The 22,565-nt window shown below is 55.0% G+C and overlaps 10 protein-coding genes across 10 annotated transcripts; 7 read left to right on the top strand and 3 right to left on the bottom strand.

Annotated features, from left to right (window-relative positions):
- Nucleotides 1-515: 515 nt before the first annotated feature.
- On the bottom strand, nucleotides 516-3,296 carry W97_09278 (uncharacterized protein; the record flags this gene model as incomplete). Its single annotated transcript, XM_007787139.1, has 9 exons — nucleotides 516-611; nucleotides 665-860; nucleotides 910-1,156; nucleotides 1,205-1,451; nucleotides 1,674-1,763; nucleotides 1,818-2,546; nucleotides 2,595-2,705; nucleotides 2,760-2,857; nucleotides 2,912-3,296. 9 exons carry the CDS (start codon nucleotides 3,294-3,296, stop codon nucleotides 516-518), a joined length of 2,199 nt encoding a protein of 732 aa, XP_007785329.1.
- A 599-nt stretch (nucleotides 3,297-3,895) lies between these two features.
- W97_09279 (uncharacterized protein) lies at nucleotides 3,896-5,428 on the top strand (the record flags this gene model as incomplete). Its single annotated transcript, XM_007787140.1, has 6 exons — nucleotides 3,896-4,066; nucleotides 4,118-4,243; nucleotides 4,523-4,539; nucleotides 4,590-4,744; nucleotides 4,809-4,882; nucleotides 4,943-5,428. 6 exons carry the CDS (start codon nucleotides 3,896-3,898, stop codon nucleotides 5,426-5,428), a joined length of 1,029 nt encoding a protein of 342 aa, XP_007785330.1.
- Nucleotides 5,429-5,807: 379 nt separating this feature from the next.
- On the top strand, nucleotides 5,808-6,572 carry W97_09280 (uncharacterized protein; the record flags this gene model as incomplete). The annotated part of the gene is made up of 1 exon (XM_007787141.1): nucleotides 5,808-6,572. The coding sequence occupies one exon, from the start codon at nucleotides 5,808-5,810 to the stop codon at nucleotides 6,570-6,572; it is 765 nt and encodes a 254-aa protein (XP_007785331.1).
- A 917-nt stretch (nucleotides 6,573-7,489) lies between these two features.
- On the top strand, nucleotides 7,490-8,053 carry W97_09281 (uncharacterized protein; the record flags this gene model as incomplete). Its single annotated transcript, XM_007787142.1, has 1 exon — nucleotides 7,490-8,053. The coding sequence occupies one exon, from the start codon at nucleotides 7,490-7,492 to the stop codon at nucleotides 8,051-8,053; it is 564 nt and encodes a 187-aa protein (XP_007785332.1).
- A 449-nt stretch (nucleotides 8,054-8,502) lies between these two features.
- W97_09282 (uncharacterized protein) lies at nucleotides 8,503-12,024 on the bottom strand (the record flags this gene model as incomplete). Its single annotated transcript, XM_007787143.1, has 3 exons — nucleotides 8,503-10,424; nucleotides 10,472-11,674; nucleotides 11,724-12,024. 3 exons carry the CDS (start codon nucleotides 12,022-12,024, stop codon nucleotides 8,503-8,505), a joined length of 3,426 nt encoding a protein of 1,141 aa, XP_007785333.1.
- A 350-nt stretch (nucleotides 12,025-12,374) lies between these two features.
- Nucleotides 12,375-13,553, top strand: W97_09283 (uncharacterized protein; the record flags this gene model as incomplete). Its single annotated transcript, XM_007787144.1, has 2 exons — nucleotides 12,375-12,403; nucleotides 12,557-13,553. The coding sequence occupies 2 exons, from the start codon at nucleotides 12,375-12,377 to the stop codon at nucleotides 13,551-13,553; spliced, it is 1,026 nt and encodes a 341-aa protein (XP_007785334.1).
- An 809-nt stretch (nucleotides 13,554-14,362) lies between these two features.
- Nucleotides 14,363-16,566, top strand: W97_09284 (uncharacterized protein; the record flags this gene model as incomplete). Its single annotated transcript, XM_007787145.1, has 3 exons — nucleotides 14,363-15,043; nucleotides 15,898-16,093; nucleotides 16,151-16,566. The coding sequence occupies 3 exons, from the start codon at nucleotides 14,363-14,365 to the stop codon at nucleotides 16,564-16,566; spliced, it is 1,293 nt and encodes a 430-aa protein (XP_007785335.1).
- Nucleotides 16,567-17,006: 440 nt separating this feature from the next.
- Nucleotides 17,007-17,863, top strand: W97_09285 (uncharacterized protein; the record flags this gene model as incomplete). The annotated part of the gene is made up of 3 exons (XM_007787146.1): nucleotides 17,007-17,138; nucleotides 17,198-17,473; nucleotides 17,537-17,863. The coding sequence occupies 3 exons, from the start codon at nucleotides 17,007-17,009 to the stop codon at nucleotides 17,861-17,863; spliced, it is 735 nt and encodes a 244-aa protein (XP_007785336.1).
- Nucleotides 17,864-19,109: 1,246 nt separating this feature from the next.
- On the top strand, nucleotides 19,110-20,924 carry W97_09286 (uncharacterized protein; the record flags this gene model as incomplete). The annotated part of the gene is made up of 1 exon (XM_007787147.1): nucleotides 19,110-20,924. The coding sequence occupies one exon, from the start codon at nucleotides 19,110-19,112 to the stop codon at nucleotides 20,922-20,924; it is 1,815 nt and encodes a 604-aa protein (XP_007785337.1).
- Nucleotides 20,925-21,395: 471 nt separating this feature from the next.
- W97_09287 (uncharacterized protein) lies at nucleotides 21,396-22,276 on the bottom strand (the record flags this gene model as incomplete). The annotated part of the gene is made up of 2 exons (XM_007787148.1): nucleotides 21,396-22,129; nucleotides 22,204-22,276. 2 exons carry the CDS (start codon nucleotides 22,274-22,276, stop codon nucleotides 21,396-21,398), a joined length of 807 nt encoding a protein of 268 aa, XP_007785338.1.
- Nucleotides 22,277-22,565: the final 289 nt, after the last annotated feature.

The raw sequence follows: 22,565 nt of genomic DNA on the forward strand, positions 1-22,565 counted from the left end.
GGGGGGGGTGGTTGAAGTTCATCCAAACTGGCCGCACATTTTGGAACCAGCAGTATATATCGGGACCGGAAAAAGTGCGAAGCGGCCGAGCGGTGTCTGCGGCAAGTTCGGGGATTCGAGGCATGTTTAGAGTGCCGTCTGAGGATTGGGATGGACGAGACGGTGGAACAACGTACACGGAGATATTTTACAAGGTGAAGCATAAGCAGCATTGCGGCAAAGAGTGCCTACTAATTGGGGTTGGATTTCTGATATCCCATTTCTAGTAGAGGCAGGCAGAAGAGTCCGCGCAACTTGACTCGGATGTTGCTGGAATTTGGGTCCGTTGCGTAGAACCGGACCACTGGATTACATTCTGTACGCCCCGGAACCCTTTGTACTGCCAAGTGTTAAAGCGCTTCGAGACGTGCTGATGAACAGAACCCCACGTGACCCTGTAGCTCGCACACACGATGGAGAACTCCATCCCCCCGCCGTAATCCGTGGAACCTTGCTGGGTATCTCGCAAAAACCGCTCATCTCCTGTTCGCAAGCCACTTGTTGACATCATCCCACATGGAACCCTCCTTCACTAATTTGTGCTCGACGGCCTTCTTCATGCCCGCATATACCTGTTCACTTCCTGTTAGACATCTGTAACTTAAAGCAGAGGGGGCGCACTCACAGCATCCCAGAGAAGAAACGCAGAGTCCAGATCCCTAGACAGATCGATAGCATGCGGGAAGTAGTCTTTGGGAGCCTTCCCCTTGCTCGCAGCGCGGGCTTCAGCAGAAGTAGGGTCGGGATACTTCTGTAGCTCATCGAGGTATGTCTGGACGGCAATGCCTAGTCCGCAATCGTTGTCGAGTAGGAAGGGAAGCCTAGCTCATCAGCATATGATGAAGTCTATGGATTTGGTGTGATGCTTACTCAAGTCCGAGGTCGGTGTAGTCTTTGCGTCCGTGAGGCAGCTCGCCGCGGTGGGCATCTCCGTTCAGCAGCATCGTTACCAGGGACACTTCCGCTAGGTCTCGTAGACTGCTGCGCACGGCAGTAATCATGGAGTGGTATGCCAGCAGATGCCTGCTCAGTGGTCCGGTGTATCCAATCGGCGCATGGCTGAGCTTGCCAAGACAGGCGATTCGGGAGACGATAAGCGTGTTTCGCCTATCAACCTCTGCAAAGATGTCAGCATTGCCAAGCTTGTCTAGGCAGGTTGTCTTACTGTCGGCATGTAGCGAAGCGCCGGCATTTTGAGGAAACATGTCCTTGGCACCCAGTAGTTCCAGTCGGGCAAGTTCAATTGCAATGAACACTGCTTCGTCGAGCTCACTGCGCCCTCCGAGTGCGCTGATTGCCGCCTCCAGGACCTCCCCCCAAGGCGTCAGCTGGTGCTTCGTGTCTGTGTACTCTCGGAGCTGGAGGAAGCGCCAAAATGCATTGCACATGATCTCGTTTTTGGTTGCAAGGAGCTAGATATCGTCAGGTCTGCCTTGAGTGGAAATGTGTGGAAGAGAGCCGATTCTGACCACGGCACTATACCAAGAGACGCGTTGCGGCTGAACACGCCCTCAATGTCCCGGACTAGTCCGTTGACAGGCCGCTAGCAAACCGCGATGGTTCCGGTATAGTCCGCATTTGGTCTACGCATGTCGCTGGTCTCGGGCTCCAAGGGATAAGAGAGAAAGACCTACGTTATGAGGATCCTTAGTGGTAATTGTCTGGCTGGCAAACTCTTTGTTCTTGAGACTGCATACCGTACTCCCGATCAAGCCCAAGGATTGCTGAACATCGAGAATCAATAAGGATGACAATGCATAGAAATACTGGGCACCTACTGTTGCCAAGACATGCTTCTGGATGAGGTCCGCGTTGACGTTCCACTTTGCAACTAACGGTCTGGGGTCTGTGAGGTCCCTCATACTGATGACCTTGCTAGTACCCTGATCGAACCAGCAGTACAAAGTCACGTCTTTGTGTTGGTAGAAGCGGTGAAGGGAGTATGAGAGAAGTGATAGCGCGGATGTCCTTAACGGTGTGAGCTGGTCGAGAACGAGTTTACGGTACTCCGGCGAGTCGCCGCCATCCAGCGGCGCTAGCTCAATGATCTCGCCAGACGAGCGCCAGTTTAAGACTCTCGGACCGATGACGCCCTTGGAAAGATAGAAGTAGATCTCTTCCGGCAGTTGCTGGCCGACCAACTCATGAACGTCACGCGGCGCCTCTTGCTCGTCCAGTGGCACAGCCTTGCCCTCAGCAGTCAAGACAACATGGTGCTTAATAGCGAGTCGAGTGCGTCGGTATTTGTCTTGATATTGCATTGCCCGGAATTGGGGGTCGTCCTGGTAATTGGAGCATACAGAGTTGCCGTCGCGGCCCGGAGTATTCATCAACAAATCGACAGCCGCTTGGATCTTCGGCTTGTTTCGACGCGAGTTGACGCCAAGCTGCGGGATCGGAGGTATGAGGGCGTTTCCGCAGAGCAAGCACGCGTCCACAAACACCTCGGAAGGAATATTGCCCAACTCCGTTATGCACGAGTGCTTCCGCAGCGCAACAATCTGACCCTTTTCCAGACAGGATGTGAGCTCTCCCGGATCCCCACCCTCGGCGACCATTCGGGACCCAAGGTCAGTTATCACTTTGTCTACGTCGTAAAGGAACAGCTCGGTTGATCCAGCGATGGCGTCGACGTATTTGCCGGCATGTTTGTCGAGATACGCTAGCTTCCATGGCTATTAGATCACCGCAGCTACCGCTGAATGCATGAAGTTACTCACCTGAGCCAATGCGCTATATGGTGCAACTTTGAATGGTACTCCTGCCTCACGCAATATCTTCTGGAGGTATCTGAACAGATCCTCAGGCTTCACAACCGCTAAGAATAAATTAGCCAATGCTCTTACAATACGCGCCGCCTCTTCCTGCGTACCCGACTCCTTAAATGTTTTGACGGCTTCTTCTGGCTTGTGCTGGTCGTATTGGAGCCAGGCACTGGCATGGATGCGCGCAGCCTCATCCGAAGCGCGGAACGCAGCATCCCGCTTGTTGTCGTCCTTGCCCACGTCGAGACCGCTGAAGACGAATACCGGGTTTATGCCATGGCTCCTCAAGATGCTGACGTCCTTGAGTACATAACCACGCAGCGAGAAAGGAAGACCGCCGAGCGCTGGCAGAAGTGCCTCGATAGTATTGGGGTTCCGAATGAGGCTGTTGAGGTAGTCCGCAGCCTCGATGGCTACAACGGCGCCGCTGAGCTGTTCGATTCCATACCACTCGGACAGCGGCGTCGCCCATTCCTCGAAGCCGTTGATCATGTCCGCAGTGGTCTGGTGTGGTAATTAGCGCATCGCGAACAGTACGAAGTGATCACACGTACAGTGAACGCTCTTCACGGTGTGGCACTAGAAATACTAGACGTAAGGCTCGTCACGCGATGACGGCTTCTTCTAAAGCGAATATAGTGACAGCGAGTATAGTACTTTGTCTTATTAACGAACGTCTACTCACCTGTTCTTGCGCCGCTGCTGCGGTATGCAACCCGGAGTTGAAGTCAGAATAAAGTCGCGAACGTTGTACCCAGGTACCTAGCTCCGGTGCGGGAGAACGCGCCTGAGCCGTGGCTACCTAGAGCAAATCTGCTTAGTACGCTTCAGCCCTACAGTTTCACACATCGAAGAGCCGCCTCACGTGCGTCAAGCACCCGATACCCCCGATAGATAAACCTCACGAGAAACCTTATTCGGCGTACAGGAAGCACCTATCAGTAATCAACCAGGGAGCGATGAAGATCAACCGTACTTAGTTGCTCCAGCGTCTGGTCCTGGAAACTAGGTCTTCCTTCCGTATACAAGTCTGCAGCCGATCTCCCTGCCAATACGGCCCTGATCTTCGCATTTCAAGAGCAACTCTGGGGATGGCTACCGCTAATGGCGACAAGTTGGACCTTCCGGTCATAGACATATCATCCGCGGATTCTGGAGTGGCAAAGCAGATCCTAGATGCAGCTTCCCGATATGGGTTCGTATTCGTCTCGAATGAAAACAATGCGTTCGATCAGGCAGACATACAACGGATGTTCGGACTAGTATGGCCACTACCATGACCCTCTCAGAGAAACGGGCTGACCGCATCGGAGTCACGGGACTTCTTCAGTTTGCCAACCGATGTGAAGGCAGAGTGCTCTATCCATTCGAGTAAATCAGGAAAGAATCGCGGCTGGCTGTCAATGCACACGGAAACTCTAGATCCGGGAAATCAAAAGGTAGGCATTTTGCTTGACAAACATGTCGATGCAAGCCAGATGCTCTCGTTCGCCGTCATACGGTCATCGCATTATCCTAGGAAAAGAAAGGCGTGAATGATTAAGTGTTCTGCTGCCAATTAAAAATGCTGCCCAGCTCCTTTACTCCTGCTGCTTTCGCACAAACTCCGGACTGTCTGAGTATGTTGTGTTGAACACCAGTTTCTATGTTCCTTTCGCCAATGCAATGGCCGCTTGTTCAGCTCGCCTGGAAGAATACCATGGCTGACGTAGATCCAGCGGGGAGACTTCAAAGAGTCAGCATCGACCTTCCGCATAGATCTTCCGAAAACTGAAGAATCTCTAGAGCTTTCAATTTCGGCGAATTTGTAGATGGCAAGGCGCAGCAGCCGCTACCAGCGCCGCTGGCCGACGAAGAAGCCTTTATCGGCCGTTTCGCCGATCAGTGCCACGCATTGTGCAACAAGATACTGGAACTTTTCGCAACTGCACTAGAGGTTTGTCTGCCATACACCAGACTACGCGTCTACAAGCTTAGTCTCACCGCAGATCCCACCATCGCAAGGCGGCTCCCGCTGGTTCTCCGACCGCCACGACCGCTCCAAAGGCCCTTCAGGCAGCGTCCTCCGCCTCCTCTACGTACGTCGGCCCATCATTCCCGCATTCCTAGCCAGTTGCTAAGTCATGCAATATCCACAGTACCCGGCATTGAAGGACAACTCCTACAACCCCACCCTCGACATCCGCGCCGGCGCCCACAGCGACTACGGCAGCATCACCCTCCTCTTCCAGCTCCCCTCCCAGCCCGGTCTCGAGATCCTCACCCCCTCCAACACATGGGCGCCCGTGCCTGTTAACCCGCTGAACCAGGCCGTCCCGCCTGTCCTCGTCAATATCGGAGATCTGCTAAGCTACTGGACAAACGGGCTATTGAAGAGCACGGTGCATCGTGTCATCTTTCCCAAGGATGGGAGGGGCGGGGAGGATAGGTATAGTATTGCGTATTTTTGTCATCCGTTGGACGAGGCGAGGTTGGAGGGAGTGCCGAGTAGAATGGTGGTGGAGCATAAGGGGAGAGGAGGGGAGGAGGGGGAGAAGGGAAGGGTGTTGACTGCAAGGGATCATCTAAATATGAGGCTGGCGGCGACGTATAGGCTTAAGGAGGAGAAGGATGGCGCTTCTTGAAGACGAGCAGACTTGATTGTTTGACGACGATGAAATCCACGACGTGATTTCTGACTGCATGAAGCTTCAAAGCGTTGACAGGAAAGGAGAAGCAGTGCGCTTCTTTGCAGCAACGAGGCCAGCATAAATCTGATGATGGGAATCGGGACTTGAATTTTGACTGCGTAAGTTCTACAGTGTATTGATGATGATAGAAATCAGGACTTGTATTTTGGCTTCATTGCCTTTCGAAATGTTTACCTACCACCCCATGATTGGATCGCTCGGCGGGTCCGTGAAATCTCCGCTCCACTCCGCCCCACCCTCCCCCAGCCTCACTGCACCTCACCGGGGCAGTTTACACTTCAACCTTCTCAAAAGACAGTACCAAATCCGCGCAATGAGCGGCCCTCCACCTCCCCCGAACAAACTACCTCCCAATGTCATACAACAGCAACGCCAGCAAGCCGCGGCGCCGCCGGCACGTCCCACGCCGCCAGCCTCAGGCCTCCGCTACCCAACCAACAAGAAAACAATCTACGACCGCAACCTGCACCGCAGCAAAGGCGCCGAGCTAAGCCGCGCAGCCTTTGCCTACCTCTTCGTAGAAATGATCAGCTACGCGCAAAAGCGCGTGACCGGGATTGCGGATCTCGAGAAAAGGCTCAATACGCAGGGCTACCCGCTCGGGCTCAAGCTGCTTGATTTGCTCCTGTCCCGGCAGTCGTCGTCTAGTAGCTCCTCTACTGCCTCGCTGCGACCCACACGCATTCTGGCGCTTCTCCAGTTCATCACGACGACGCTCTGGCGCCACCTCTTCGGCCGCCCGGCTGACGCGCTCGAGCGCTCTGCGACGGAGAAGGAGCTCTATATGGTCACGGATAACGAACCGCTTGTGAACACTTACATCAGTGTGCCGAAGGAGATGAGCCAGCTCAACTGCGCGGCATACGTTGCCGGGATCGTGGAGGGAGTGTGCGATGCGGCGGGCTTTGCGACGGAAGGGGTCAGCGCGCATAGTGTGGGGGTTGAAGAGCAAGGGGACGGTGATGGTGGTGGCGGTGGAGGAGGAGGCGGAGGGATGTGGCCTGGAAAGACGATTTTCTTGATCAGGTTCCGTCCGGAGGTCATGGAGAGGGAGGAGATTCTGGGGAGGGGAGGCTGAGGACTGTCGGCACATTTTACCGGGCTGTGGAAGGAAAGGACATTGGGTGAAGGGCATAGCGCGGCATTTTGGAATGCATTACAGGCGCTTATTGGTCTGGCTATAGCGACGGGAAGCACTCTCAATGGGACGCATTTAGAGAGGAAGAGGTTTGGCCTGGAGCTTTGGGGTGCGCGGGTCAATATCTGTGGAACGACCTTGGGCGATATGGGAATACTCGTCGCTCATACATGGTTCTGTGTAAGTTACAATCCCTTAGTCCAATGACTGCCCGGGGTGCCAGCAGTCGTAACGCCCTGTCAAAGACGTTAAATAGTCGAGAAATGCTCTTCCTCAGTCACTATACGTGGACACACATGCCACATAACTTCCGCCAGCACCTTGGAGTTATCTAGTGACGTATGAGCGGGGCTGACAGAATTACCTAGCATGCAGACATATGGCCAGCGGTGCAAACCTCGCAGAAAGTTCTCCGTTGTCACAAGCCTCCAACACGCCAAACACTCCGTAGAAGATCCAGAAGGCGCACGGTCGTAGCAGCAGGCGGATCCCGTCAACGCAGTCTTCCGACCAAGAGTATCTATACCCTACCGCGCGGAAGACAGTAGAAGATGTGTACAAGCTGAAGACATTGTTTCGACTTACGGGCTTTCAGCCAGATCCTGTTTTGATCGCTGCGAATCTGCTTGATCTATGCGAATCTGTGATGCGTACTTCAACAACTCACCTTTCTGCTGCGATATGCTGTCCTTTGACGTTGTTGCGCGCAGCCCGCCATCATGTCGTCGTTTCTCTGAGAAGTACAAATACCGCTGGAGCTGCAGTTGTCAATCACACTGGTCTCCAGGAAGCGCTTCATCGGTTCGCTATCAATCAACCGACTCAACACAACCATCCCAACCCAGACGCCTCCCTCAATGTCAAACAACAACTGGCGACCGCCCCCCTACACCCCCACCGCGCCCCCCTGGGGCATCCCACCTCCCATCTACGCTGGTCCCCGCCGGACCTGGACCGCAGGCGCCTACGGCGCCACCCGGCCTCCCGACCCACCTCCCAGCATCGATCAACCTCAGTGGCCTAGATGTGGCCAGAGCCTCTACCACCCCTCCTTCAACAACGTCCTTTCCCCTATCCCGTATCAGCCCATGGGACCGGGGCCGGGTAATCCGCACATGGCAGCTGCGGCTGCGGGGGCGGTACAGGGCCAGCCTGGGGGTGGGTATACCCATTTCCCGTATCCGGGCCCGCAGTACGCTGTGCAGCAGCCGGCAGTGCAGACAGGAAGCGGTGCCCAGGCGGCTGGGCCGGGGGTAGGGGGCCAGCCTGGCGCGGTGGTTGTGGGCGCGCCGGGGTCGATGCAGGGGACTGGGCAGTGGGTTGGGCAGCCGCCGCAGGTGCAGTGGGTCGGGCAGTATCCGCCTGGTGGACCGGCTCCGGGCCAGGCGTATGGGTATCCAGGGGCTTGGCCGCCGAGGTGAGGAGGTGGGTGAGGGTTCTCTCTGCCGATGCTGTTCACGTGAGCTTGGCTTTGAGGGTGCTGTCACCGCTAGAGTACGGGGTTGATTCGATGACAAGAATGTCGTTTATCGTGCTGGTGTGTAGGTAGATAGACCTTCAATGTCACAGTGAGCTTGTGTCATGCTGCCGAAAGAGTACCAGATATTGAAGGGATAAGCTCATAACTTGGTATAAATGTACAAACCGGTACATGCGCCTGTACATAGCTCAGTAGCTCCGTGATATCCCTAGTCCTCTACTCCTTTTGAAGCACCCAGCTCGTAAAGTAATACGTATGTGAAAATATGCATGATCCTGAATCGGCTCAGCTGCCTTCAGTGTCCTTGATGCCCTGCAGCTCCAAAGCGACAACCCGCAAAGTAGCAAGCCAGTAAAATGATACGGACATAGAAACAAACAATTAACCAACCTAGCTCAACAACTCCTTAATATCCTCAATCCGCTGCACCCTCTTCTCCTCAGCGCTCATCATCCCCAACGAGCTCGCGATAAACTTCTTTCTCTCCTGTACCTTCAACATCTTCTCCTCGATGCTCCCCTTCACCACAAACCTGCGCACCACAACCTCCCGCTCCTGCCCCATGCGATGCACCCGGTCTATCGCCTGGGCCTCAACCGCAAAGCTCCACCACGGATCCATCATGAACACGCTCCGTGCAGCGGTCAGATTGAGCCCAACGCCCCCCGCGCGCAAGCTGAGCAGCAGGACTACACCCTTCTTGCGCGCAGTGAAGTCGGTCAGCACGGCTGCGCGCGCTTTCTGGGCCATGGAGCCGTCAAAGCGGAGGAAAGGAATCCGGGCCTTAGAAAGAGCAGTTTCGATGAGGTCGAGGAATGAGGTGAACTGGCTGAAGACAACGGTTTTGACGAGAGGGTCTTCGCGGCGCTCGCGCTTCAGGTGGGCGAGTAGGGACTCGATCTTGGCGGAGGAGGCGCTGCCGACGCGGCGGAGGGAGATGCGTGGTGTTCGGGTGCCGGATGAGTAGAGGCCTTGCGTATCGTCGTCGTCATCCTCGGGCTCGGGATCGTGCCGGATGACTTCGAAGACGTCGCGCGCGTTGATGGGTTCGCGGCAGTTGAAGCAGCGAGGGAGGTCGCCTTTGTCGCGCTGGTGCGATATGTAGTCTAGTAGACACTGCTTGCACGCGCTGTGCCAGCAACCTGTAACTGCTTGCTCGTTCATGGGCTCTTCGGCGCAGATGGGACATTCGTCGTTGGCTTCCGCTTGTATTTGCTTGAGGACGTGTGCCCCGAACTTGTTGGCGTCTTGGTCGCTCTGCTCGGCTGTGAAGCGCTCGATGAGCGCCTGCAAGTCCATGTCGTCTGCTAACCCGTTGGCGATGTCTGCGGCTGCCGCTGCGTCCTCCTCATCGGCGACAACGTTCTTGTTGCGGGTTAGGATAGGGTGGCAGCATGATTGGCGGAGGCGCAAGATCTGGGCGAAGATGGTGGTGTAGGACTTCATGAGAGTGCCGGCCTCGACATTGGCGTTGAATGTGCGCTTCGCGCGGGTGAAGATGTGATCATACACTTCGCGCTCTGCTTGCGACAACTCGACCTCCTCGATTTCAATGGTCTTCGGCGGTAGCGGCACAAGCGCCTCACCGTCAGGCGTTTTCATATCTTTGGTTCGACGGAGCACAAGTGGCTCAAGTACCGTCTGAACCACATCAAGAGCGCGGATAAAATCCTTCGACTCAAATGGTACTGTGATGAATGTCTTCCAGAAGGAAAAGTTGCTCCATGGTTCGACCCTAAGGAAGTGCACCAAACTGAACAGGTCCTCCAGCCGGTTAACGATAGGTGTACCAGTCAAGACCCATCGGTGCACGGCACTGATCTCGTAGCAAGCCTTTGCCGTCTTGGACTGCCTGTTCTTGATGAAGTGAGCCTCGTCCAGGATGACGCGGAAGTATTCGACCGAGAACAACCCGCCGTGAGAGCCACGATTGCCACCGTTTGCAGCTACCTGATTGAACTCGGAAAGAACCACACCGTAGCTGGTGATGATCACATTTGGAGCGTTCGCCGCGTTAGCCTCGCAGCAGAGGTTCTGCAGATTTGCTGCCTTGTCGGATCCGTAGTAAACCATAACCTTTAGTGAGCCGGGCTTGGATGCCTTTTCGGCTTCGCTCTGCCACTGCGCAAGTAAGGACATTGGGGCCACAACAAGTGTAGTATGTGGCGCTCGCTCAACCGAAGAAGAGTTCTTAGGAAGCCTTGGCAGGTCCAGTACAGACAGGCCGTCCGAGTCCGTTGACGGCCCGCGTGTGTCAGGCCGATGCGAATGTATCAAGCTAAGCATCTCAATGGTCTTGCCAAGCCCCATCTCTGGATGTCATTAGTCACCGTATGGGCAGTAGTAGGTGTCGGCTTACCGTCTGCCAGAATGCCCCCTAAGCAATTCTGTTCTTGTACCGGAAACTGGAGGGAAAGCTCGCCGGAGTATGGGTTGACATAGAAGTTGGAGCAATCAGCTACCCCCGGCAAATCCTTGCCATCTACGTCTTTTGTTGGCCAAGCATACTCCTCCCACAATGGGTGCATGGACTGTTCCTTCTGCTCCGACTCCTCATCCCTCTCTTTCCTCAGCATCCAGTGCAATGCCTGCTTCTGATACTTTCGTAAGTCCATCACAAAGGTCGAAGCAGGTTGCGCTTCTGGGGTGTTGAAATCGAACGATTGTGCTTTCTTGTAGAGGGTATCGAGTTGATCTTGCTCCAGCTCCTTTCCATCCTCCTCTTCATCAGATGCGGGCGTTGAGGTTTCGGTATCTGCGGACTTTGCTGACGTTGACCCAGCTTTTTGCTCGTACTGCTCTGCCATCTCGGCAGCTTGAAGAAGGCCTTGGCGCTTGTGCTTTTCGGTGGTTTCGTTCGCCCTCGAAGGGTGCAGGCTAATCTCACTAAAGAGCTTTACCAACGCCACCTGGCGCATGCGCAGGGCCTGCTCATCCTGAGTCTCTTTCGCCTCGAAAATTCCAGTCTGTCGGTTGCTGTCTTGCGGCTTGATGAATCCAGCAGCGTCAAAAGCAACCTTGAGGAAGTAACAGCGTACTTGCAGATAGATTGTGTCGTTCGTGCGTATCCTCTCTGGCGCGAAAACACAGGTAGCCTCGAGCTTGCAGATTTTCTGGTCAAGCAATGCTGATATCCAGGCTGCCGAATCATTTTCGAGCCTTCCAACCTCCTCGCCTTTCAAGTTGGTAAACCTGACGACAATGTCCTGCCGGTTCCTGATTGTAGGTTTGCCGCCCTTTCCAAGCTTAGGCTGCATCTTGTGCCGCTCGATACCGACTCTTTCATCGTGCTTGATAAGCCCTGTGCCGCTTCGTGTGGCCCAGCCCGCCACGCCGAAAGCTCCGATATATCTCTTCTCAGGCATAGACTTCTTCGGAGGCCGGACCTCGACAACAGACGGCGACCGCTTGACTGGCGTAGCTCTGCTGTTTGCTGGAGACGAAGTTCCATTGCTGACCCTCTGCACTGAACCGAAGAGCGATTGCTGAGAGATGTTAGGTCTCGATGACTGTGGATGTGGCGATGCGCTTTTCCATGACCCGTCTAGGTATACATTGACAGCTGCAAATGTTAGTATACCAAGCCATGAAAGCCTCTACCAGATTCTCACCTCGTTGTATATCGCCACCAGTGAGCTCTTGCAGCCTCTTAATGGTCGACTGCGGCACTTGCTCGCCTACAACACTTGCAAAAAGCGATGTGTCAAAGCCTCCCGCAGCATCTTGCTCGATGCTCGGTGTCTCTGCAGTCTCTTTCGCTGCGGTAGCATCAGGTAAGGTCTCTGGTAGCGCGTTGGTCTCGTCTGGAAGAGAGGGTTCCGGGTCGAGTGTGTGGTCAGCAATGGGCGAGTCTTCGTCTAGGAAGAAGCGACGCTTCTTTGCCGGTCTTTCGTCGACATCTGCAAAGCTCATAGTTGCACTGGCGGCGAGGTTGTAGCGATTTGCCGCAGGCAGAGAAATGGTCGATGGGGAAGACGCGCCGCACGCGAGTCGATTTCGCCGAGCGCGCGGTCACGGACGTCATTGGTTCTGACACTTTGGCATTGACGGCTGCTGGACGCTGGATTCTGTAACATCCATTGACAGCCAACATTGTTTCGTTAAAATAATTTTGTATCCAGAGAGAGATAGTCCGAACCTCGAGACACACTTTTGCAGCCAGCCAAATAACCGAGTAATGGCATAAACCTGCGGCATTTCCACCACTTCCCGCCTCGAACTTCAATCTCTATGATCCACGGACGTATACCGCGTAGAGCAAGATGGCGACTATCTCGCCCAGCATCTCGCAGTACGCAGCGAGGATACGTAGCACCAAGCTACCGAAATCCAGCAACGACTGGCGCATCCGAGGTTGAGATCCAGTCTGCGCGGGCATACTGCTCGAATCTCCTACGGTAAACCATGCCTCTTACTGTACGAACAAGGCCTAATCGTTACGCAGACATTATGATTCGCCCTCTTTCACCCTCCAGACTTTCATCCCACCCCATGCCCGTGACGCCTACATCGCCCTTCGCGCCTTCAACCTCGACGTCGCCCGTGTAGCAGATGCCACCAGCAACCCCACCGTTGGCGCAATGCGCATGCAATTCTGGCGAGACGCCGTGTCGAAAGCCCTGGCCGGCTCTCCCCCTAAAGAACCCGTCGCCCTCCTCCTCTCCCAGGCGGCCTTAAACCTCCAGACGCGCACCAACAACAAATCGAAGCTGAGCAAAAACTGGCTCCACCGCATCATCTCCACGCGCGAAGCCTACCTCTCCAACCCGCCGTACCCCAGCCTCTCCGCGCTGGAGACCTATGCCGAGAACACGTACTCGACGCTGCTGTATTTGACTCTCTCCGCTCTGCCCCTCGCTTCGATAACAGCAGATCACCTCGCTTCTCACATCGGCAAAGCGACAGGCATCGCCGCCGTCCTACGCGGATTGCCTCTCCTCGCCTTCCCGCCGCCGCCGAATCATCATTCCAACCAAGGGGCGCTGGGCGGTTCCCCCTTCGGAGGCCAGAGGCAAGGCGCGGTCCTGCTCCCCCTAGATGTCATGGCCGCCGCAGGCGTTAAGGAAGAAGAGGTCTTGCGGCAGGGCGCCGCTGCCCCCGGGCTCAGGGACGCGGTGTTCGAGGTCGCGACGCGCGCGAATGACCATCTCATCACCGCGCGGGAGATGTTGAAGAACCTGAGAGCTGGCCAGGAGGCTGGGCATGAATTCGAGCATGCGGAGGAGCAGGGCATGGAGAGAGAATACGGCGCACAGCAGACGCAGACACAGTGGCAGGACGTAGAGAAGGCATTCGGAGTACTGATGCCGGCGGTGAGCACGCAGATGTGGCTGGATAAGCTGCAGAAGGCGGATTTTGACGTCTTTGATACGAGTCTGAGGAGGACGGATTGGAGGTTGCCCTGGAAGGCTTACTGGGCGTACAACAGGCGGAAGCTCTGATCACAAGGCTGCGTTGTAGAGGAAACTTGAGTCTTAGGTTTGGGCTGTGCAGCGCCACAAGCGGCCGCAAAACCATTATTGGTGCACGCACACGAGTAGCAAACGTACAGCATCAGACGCAGCCGATGGGCGGTCCGCATTTCAGTTCGTCCAAGTTGCTGTTGAAAGTCCTGTTGGTTCACATGCAGAAAGCAACTTCCATTGAACCAACTGGGTCCTGATCCGGGAGATAAACCCCCCAGCAAAAAGACGGTACAGTACACCAGCTGGCCGCATCCGCTGAGTGGTCTGCAGATGGCGCCAAGGTATTCTTAGGCTGCTGGATCAAGAGGTGGATGGACAGCAGCGCGTCTACCGCGTCTTTCTCAGCGTTCTGGCCAATGGTGGATTGAAGACACTGTAACACAGGGAAGCCACTGTAACACAGGGAAGCCACCATGCAGACTAGAGCACCCGTCGGCTGCGAGCGGACGCTCACGTGATGGAGGCTCTGCACCTCAGTCCCAATCGTCCTCTCTCTTGCCCTGATGCCGCACTTTTCAGCCACGGCGGTGGATGCCTGATGTAGGATCTATCATTCTGAGAGCCTTGGTGCAAGGTGGGTGTTCTTGTCTTGCATATTCTCCGTCATGGATCCGTTGTCCTGGATTAGGAACACGTCATCTTACTTTCAGCCTTGCTGGATACGACGGCATATAAGCAAATTCGGTTCCGTCTGTTGACAGAGTCAGCCTCAGAGTATCACTATTCATCGAAGCTTTCCTTCGGGGTCTTCTACTTGTTACACGTTTCTTAACTTGCTTATCAACATGCTGCCATACGAGTACTCCAAGCTTAACGCAGATGCGCAAGAGATTCGGCTTGTCACGTTGTTACCTGGTGAGTTCAGCGAAGACATTCGATTTGTGATCTCCCATACTCCGTTGATTATGCCGGACGAGCGTCCGTCGCAAAGAATGTCTCTGGACGACTTGCACGAGACACTACCACCCGACTGGACAGCCTATGAGACTCTTGAAGGACGTTTCATCTTTTATCAAGACGAAAGTGACGGTACCACGTGGACACATCCCGACCCGAGCTTCAATGACGCTCTCTACGAGCCTCGCCCGGAGCTTCCATATCCGGGCTTCCAACCTGTGTACGAGGCTTTATCTTACACTTGGGGTTCGACCGATAATCGGGAAACGGCTTATGTGGAGAGTTCTGCCAGTCTGTCCCCGTCGAGCGGCCCTATAACTGCAACAATCCAGATCGGGCAGAACCTTGCTTCAGCATTGCGACACCTGCGGTACCAGGCCGAGGCCCGAGTATTGTGGATCGATGCTATGTGCATCAATCAAGAGGATATTGCAGAACGTAATGAGCAGGTTCAGCGCATGGCAACCATCTACAGGTTGGCCTATCGAGTTGTGGTTTGGCTCGGACCCGAAACAGGCAACAGCAAACTCGCAATTTCAACACTGCGATACCTTGGAGCACAGATGGTGGTAACCCGAAACTACTTTCGGATTCGGTGCCCTCAATGCACGGAGCCTGATTGGTGTGACTCTTTTTATGATCTCCCGTACGATGAAGAGACTTGGAACGCCTTGCACGATCTAGTACAACGTTCATGGTTCGAACGCCTTTGGATATGGCAGGAGATCCAACTCGCGAACTCTCGTGCCGTGATGCAGTGCGGACATGATCAGATTCTCGGACTGACTTCCGTCGAGCGGTGTTTGGTATCTGTAGCAAGAGACATCTGCCCTCGCTCCAATCAAGAGCTAAATTTGCTTGGCTCAACTCTCTTGCGCAGAACCAGCTAGGACTTCCTCTTCTTTATCTGCTTCGTACAGCTAGGAACCGGTTGTGCTCAGAGCCAAGAGATAAGGTGTACGGGCTGTTGGGCATTGCAGCGCCCATCTTCGCGAGCAGAATTCGTCCACAATATTCGTTGTCTGTAGCCGCGGTGTACAAAGATGTGTTTCTAGCATACCTCAATCAAGTCCATCGCTTAGATCTGCTTCAACATTGCAATCTGGCGGAACGGCAGATTGAGGCGCCATCGTGGATCCCCGATTGGTCTGTACGAAGAGGGGGCTGGGATCTCGCTGCGAGTCACTTCGCTAGTGGTGTTTCCTCCGCTCACGCAAGATACCTTCCCACGGACGTTCTCGAGGTGACCGGAGTTCAATGTGCGACCATCCGCACAGTCAGCCGAGTAGTTCCGCCTGATCTTGAGGGAACATTTGATATAATTCGGAAATCGGAGCCGGAGAATCTACGCGAGGGTTCTTATGTCACAGGCGAAAGCATGCTGGACGCGTACGTGTCTACTCTCTACTTGAATTTGCTACAGGATCGCTTCCCAGATGGTATAGACGAGACGCTGCAGGAGGCGAGAGAGTTCTTCCTTACGAAGATATCTGCCTCCAGAGGTCCCATCGATTTAAGTTCCATCAATGACCAGCACCATTATGACTGGGTCAGGAAACGGACCCTTGTAACGACGGAGGAGGGATACATTGGATTAGGCCTAGCAGGGGCACAGCCAGGTAAACATTGACACACAGACAGGCATTCCTTAGCAGTTGGACTGATCATCGGAGCAGGGGATTGTGTATGCGTTTTCCCAGGTTGCAACACTCCAATGCTGCTGCGGTTGGGGTCCTCCGAACAGTACCAAGTCGTCGGTGAATGCTACATCCATGGTCTTATGGATTCGGAGAGCCTTCTTGGTCGCTTGCCGAATCCCTGGAGAGTACGACTTGGTTGGGAGTCTGGTGGCATCTACCTTGGACGCTACTACAATTCCTCCACCGGCGTTCTTACCGAAGAAGATCCACGATTGGATTCCCTGCCTGTAGAATGGGAACGGGTTCAAGCTGACAGAACACCCGACGATCCGCTTGTGTTTGCACTGTTCAGAAACAAGGTTACGGGAGAAGTGATGAATTCAGATCCACGACTGCTTCCAGAGGCTTTGAAGGAGCGCGGAGTAGATCTGAAGACGTTCCAGCTTATCTAGAATGCTTAGGCTTCAGCAACCTGCTTCAGAATGAAGGTGGATTGGATTTGCTTCAATACTATACTAGCTCTAGATAAGCCAGATAATGTCCATACTAGCGCTGGTAGTAGTTGAATGCTCCCTTACTCGAATACATCTTGAGTTGGGACTTTGCAGACCTTCTTTGACTTGCTGAGTTGTACTCTACCACGTAGGACGGATGAGGTCTCCCACTACCTGTTTTACTCCGCAAATAATCACCCCCCTGCGGGGGCGCTAGCTCCATGCCCAGCCTAGTAGGGCGAGTCGTCGGGGGCAGCCGAGGGACAACAACCCCAGCCTCTTTATCATCACCAGCTCCGTTGAGCCCGTACTCGTAGCTCTCCACCCTCTACGTTCTCCGCGCGTACAAACGACTCAATACAGCGCTGTACACTGATTGCATACGACAACCACCCACAATGTCGGTCAAGTTCGAGAAAGAGACGCTCAGGACCACAAATGTCCCCGGCGCGACCGACGCAAAGCATGACCTCGCCCACAGTGTCGGCGCGGCCTTGACGCGCGGCGGCGGTGCCCAGGGCTATCTCGCTGTGCGTTGAAAGCCATTGGAGCCTGCACGGGTACTGGAGCTGACGTTGTGCGCGCGCAGGCCTATCTCCAACAGCTCCAATCGAACCCTCTCCGCACGAAGATGCTCACATCCGGCTCCTTGGCTGCCTTTCAAGAATTTCTCGCATCATGGATCGCGCATGACCGCAACAAGAACGGCGGCTACTTCACGTCGCGCGTGCCGAAGATGGCGATATACGGTGCCTTTATCAGCGCGCCGCTGGGCCACTTCTTGATCAACATCCTCCAGAAGCTGTTCCGCGGCCGAACAAGCTTGAAGGCCAAGATCCTACAGATCCTAGTCAGCAATTTAGTAGTAAGTCACCCAAGTTTTTGGGGTGCTTCAATTGGCGCAGGCTAATACGTTCCCGCGCAACAGGTCTCCCCCATCCAAAACAGCGTCTACCTGACGTCAATGGCCATCATCGCCGGAGCCCGCACCTTCCACCAAGTCCGCGCCACTGTGAAGGCCGGTTTCATGCCCGTCATGAAAGTCAGCTGGATCACCTCTCCAATTGCGCTTGCATTCGCCCAGAAGTTCCTGCCGGAACAGACCTGGGTACCATTCTTCAACATGGTGGCTTTCGTCATCGGAACTTACATCAACGCGCACACCAAGAAGAAGAGGCTGGCGGCTTTGAGGAAAAAGCATTACGGTGATGGTGGGAGCCGAAGTGGTGAATTCGACCGCCGGCCTGGCTACTAAGCGACGATTGGGAGGTACTCTGGACGATCAGTTCACAACTCTAATGCTTTAAGTAGAGGCTGCGTGCTATTTCCTTGCGGTTGGGCAACGATCGTGGTTCGGAGGTTATATATTGCCATACTGGACAAACGTGGGTAGTCAGAGCCATTTCAGTGGACGGCATCCCAAACACTGGCATTTCCTTTACTCTACCTGCGTCAGCCTATTACGAGACTCGAGGTCGCCATTCTGTAAATTCTAGAGCAACTGCATTTTCTCGGCTTCACGGGCTATTGGTCGAAGGACAGGCCTCCCTTTTTGTGTCAAGTTCCGATCTTGGACACTCGTGATTTCCCGAGCTGTGTCGTTTGGCCTTGTACCAAAAGACACTCCTCTTCGGCCAAAACACTCTGTTCACAGCCATACCAAGATCGGTATGAATTTCCCGCAGGATGTCATATTCTTCATTTATTGACAACTCTCATGGCCTTTATCTCCACCAAATCATAGTTCACCCGGACTTGCCGTCTCCAGCTCCCCGGGGATTTACTAAGGTCCCGTGTGCAAGTATCCGACAAGTGTAACACAGCCAGCCAGTAGCTTGCCGCAGCCCACTCCACGCGATGCGCAGATCACATACAGGCCCTGTCAACGCACTTTGAAGGCAAACAACACTATCTCATCTTCATATAAGGTCAGGCGTCAGGATTGCAATGCCTAGACTGAACAACGCCGTCTTAGATGCCCAATCTACAACTGCGCGATTCAAGCGCTTGCAATCTCCGGCTTAGGTAAGGGATACAGCGTCGGACGAAGTGTTGGCAAACGCATCATACCCGCTACTATCTGACGTGTCGTAGTCGTACACTCTGGACATTCCAACAGCCACGGTTTCGACACCGTTTCGAGCTTGCCGAGGGTGTGGATCACAGTTATCGTTCAGATTATAAGTGATCGCAGCGACATGGCTTTGCTTTCTACCCGCCACGGTTACAGCTCCCACGAGTTCGAAGACAACAACAGCTCATTGCAAGCCTCAGCTATGTATACCGTCGCATACCAAGGTCAGGGCCTTTCGGATGCCGAGTTGTGTTGTCCGCATCCACGGTCCCTTTCGGCGCCTCGTGGCCACTATATGTACGATCACTTAGTGCCTTCAAGAGCCCAGAAGCTACTGGGTCCAGAGGATCAACCAGCATGGTCGTTGAACCACGCCACCTGCTTTCTCCGGGACCATTTGCGCAACTCGGACAACGCTCGCATAGCCATGCGCACACTTCGTGAAGCCCGATCACCACATACCGTCCAGGGTCGTCTGAGAGATCACGCCGTAAACGCCTTCCACGTCTTCGAGAAAGTCATCTTCGCGGACAAGTTGAAGCGGCATGTTCGTCTGAGATGGGACCATCTGCCCGGAGACGTCACCGGTGCTACGTTCAAGCCAGATTTCATCTCGCCAGATCTGCCCACCATCACCATATGCCTCAACGCGGACGTCCTCCGCAACGGATCACAGGACGACATCATTGCCAGCCTCCTTCACCAGATGATCCACGCATATTTCCTCGCAGTGTGCAAACAAACCAAGACAAAGGAGGGTACGGACGAACGTCTCGACCACGGGAAACATTTTGGCGCAATCATGTACGAGATCAAGAACGCGGCTGCCAAGGCGCAGAGCTCACGCCATGCACTGCCTCTGAACTTCGGCCAGAAGGCGCTTTATCCTCTGTATGACGGTTGGCAAGGACATCTCCGAGGGCTGCAGTACGGCTATGACCTAGTCGGCCTCCGGGATCTAGATCTGGACTGCAGTGACTGCCAGACAGACATCAAGACCATCGAGGCAGCCGACGCCGACAGCTGGTACTCCAAGACCTGCGAGCCCGCGTACAAGCGCGAGACAACCGTACATTGTGTCACGGTCGATGGCGCGCTGGTTGGTTCACCGCGTGAAATGGCTACGCCGGCAGAAGACTGGGTCGAGTTCATCTACGACGAGAAAGCGGTGACAATCCCACGCTACCGAGCCGAGAAGCACGACTCTCTAAGGAAGCATTTCGCGGACGACAAGCGGGAGCTGCGAATCCCTGCAATCCCTGGGGATGTCTTTTTCATGTTCTGCAAATTTGTCCTCCAGCACTCATATGGCCCAGACATCTCCAGAGTCCAGGAAAAGGATGGCAAGGGCCCTCCCATTATCCGCACATACGAGAAGGACTCCACGAAGTACCTCGTTCCAGACATTCAAATGTACAAACTCGGCAAAGCGGTCGGCTTCGACGAGCTCTCCAAAGCAGCCCTCAAGCGCCTCAACGACCAACACTTCACCCACAATGATCCCGTAGCTGCACTCAAGGAGATCTATGACCCCAAGACCTTCTACGCCTTCGCCGTCTCCAAAGACGAGGACAAGGTCAAGGACAAGGATAAGAAAGATCCGCCCTCCCCCGACTCTACCCTCCGCGACTGGGCTCTCTCCTTCCTAAAACGCCACACAACCCCGAAACCCACTCACGCCTTCCTGACAACCTCCAATCTCCAGGCGCTCCAGTCCTTCAAATCGGACAATGACGATGGTCCGTCCTTCGCCGCCCTCTGTGCCGCCTCCGAGCCGCTCGCCAAAGACGTAGCAAAGGCCCAGGAACACTTTGCTACCCTCGGCTACGCGCCGTTGCCCTTGCCGAAGGACGTGTGGAACCTCGCGGGGCTGTACGGCGCCCTGCCCACAATCCCGAGCTGGCCTACAGCACCAGGACCAGTACCAGGACCAGTACCAGGGATCGGGTACCCGGTTCCGCTCCACCCACACGCTCTCGCCACCCTACCGGGACGCTATGCGCCCCCGCCCTTGCAGCCTCACCCGCAGATCCTCGCGCCTGGCTATGTGGGTGCTGTGGAGCCGGGAAGGTGGAGCGAGGCATTCAAGGATCCAATGTCGGGGCTGTGGCTTAGGGTCAGAGGCGGGACGGGCGAGGCGGTTGTGTGGGATGAGGGGAGGGGAGATTATGTGCCGGTGAGGAGGGTTGAAGGAGTTGATGGGGTTGGGGGGGTGGGACCGTGGATGTATGTTGATTTGTGAGGGGGAAGGGGGAGGGGCTGAGGGGTCAGGTAGGTAGGTAGATAGCTGTTGAGGGAACGGGTTCAAGAGTTTCATGTTTGTGATTTGCGCGTTAGAGTTGTTACTATCGTGTAGTTTGACTAGCGTTGCAGAGATACGTATGCTGGGGGTTTGTCTTGTTTGCTATTGGAGCCCATTGGACGCTCGGATTTGTCTTGAATCAGCACAGCTAGGACGCAGAAAGAATGCAGTGGTACGGTTTCGCACTTGAGAGAAGATACTGGGAGAACAGCTCATGTATTATTACTGCTTCGTGTGTCATTTCTCCAAGAATTCTAGGGAGTCTACCGCTCGACATACAATCATGAGTGTCTAGGTAATCCCGCCGATCATCGCCGTAACAAATCATGACACGGTGGTGCTCTATGGTATAAGAACAGGATAGTTGGAGCTTAAGTGACCAAGACGCTCCGAGTGGTAGAAGAGACTCTATCACGGCGCTGGAAGCGCACCACTCGTAGCCGGGGGATCACCATCAGCAGCTGGAGCAACAGCATCCGCCCCAGCACTACCATCAGCCCTAGCATCTGCTCCAGCCGCTTCGCCCTTCCTACTCTCCTCTGGTTTGCCCTGATCAGACCCACTCGTCGAAGTTCTCCTAAGCCCACCAAACAGCAGCCCCATCAAGCCGCCCCTGACCACATTCTCTCTTTCCTCACTCGACAGGTTGATTTCCGGCATTATCGGCCTCCTCCCTATACCGCCAGCCGTGAACCATAGCACGCGCGGCACACGGCCATCAGATGGGCCAGCGCCGCCCCTGAGAAGAGGGACAGTGTCTTGGGAGCTGGACTCGTCGCCTGAGGTCTGCTCTGCTGGGTCACAGGACGTTGGCTGCGGGCGCTGTGCCTCTTTCCCAGGACTGTCACCCGGCTGAGCAATAGCAGATGAGGAGTCGGACGCAGGCGCGCTCCGTTCGCCAACCACAACCTTCGGGTATCCCTCAAGCCTTCCATCTTTGTCGCGCGAGAAGCGTGGTTTCCTGCGCAGCTGCGCTCGCGGCCTCGGCAGCTCGCCGAGAACGTCCGGCGGCGTGATCTCGCCGAACGCGGTCACGGCGTCAACAGAGGAGAGAGCGGCGGCTGACTCGACGATGGGGAAGCGCGTTCCGGGGCCTTCGGTCAGGAAGGAGTTGCGAGTTGTGAGTGCGTAGTGTGCATGCGGGTCTGGGGATGGGGGCTTGTGGCGTGGGTGGTGTGGATGATGGAGTATTGACTTGTAGATATGGCTGGTTTCAGACCTGGGGGAAGACGGTTGTAAGGTCGCTGAGTCTCGAGAGCCGCGTCTCGCGGTGGGAGAAGTTGAGGTGTCATGGATTCCTGTGGTGTGTAGGCCGTGTGGCCGATGGAGGTGGTGATGGGCTGCGCCATGAAGTCGCGGTTCAGGGGATAGGTAGTCCTTGCCTGCGGTCTGCGGACGGCCTGCTGAGGTTGTTGGAGTCAAGGCAGCCGGACAAGAGAACACTGAGCGGAGGGAGTGACGGCTTGTCTTGGGAGAGAGACTGTTATTGGCTGGTGGAGTTTTCGCTCTTGGTATCGCGTGTCCGGAGCCAAACGATGGAAGACAGAGACTGGACAGCAAGCTGGACTGGGAGTTCCTCCG

This window comes from Coniosporium apollinis (assembly GCF_000281105.1).
Source record: "Coniosporium apollinis CBS 100218 chromosome Unknown supercont1.102, whole genome shotgun sequence".
NCBI classification, from domain to species: domain Eukaryota; kingdom Fungi; phylum Ascomycota; class Dothideomycetes; genus Coniosporium; species Coniosporium apollinis.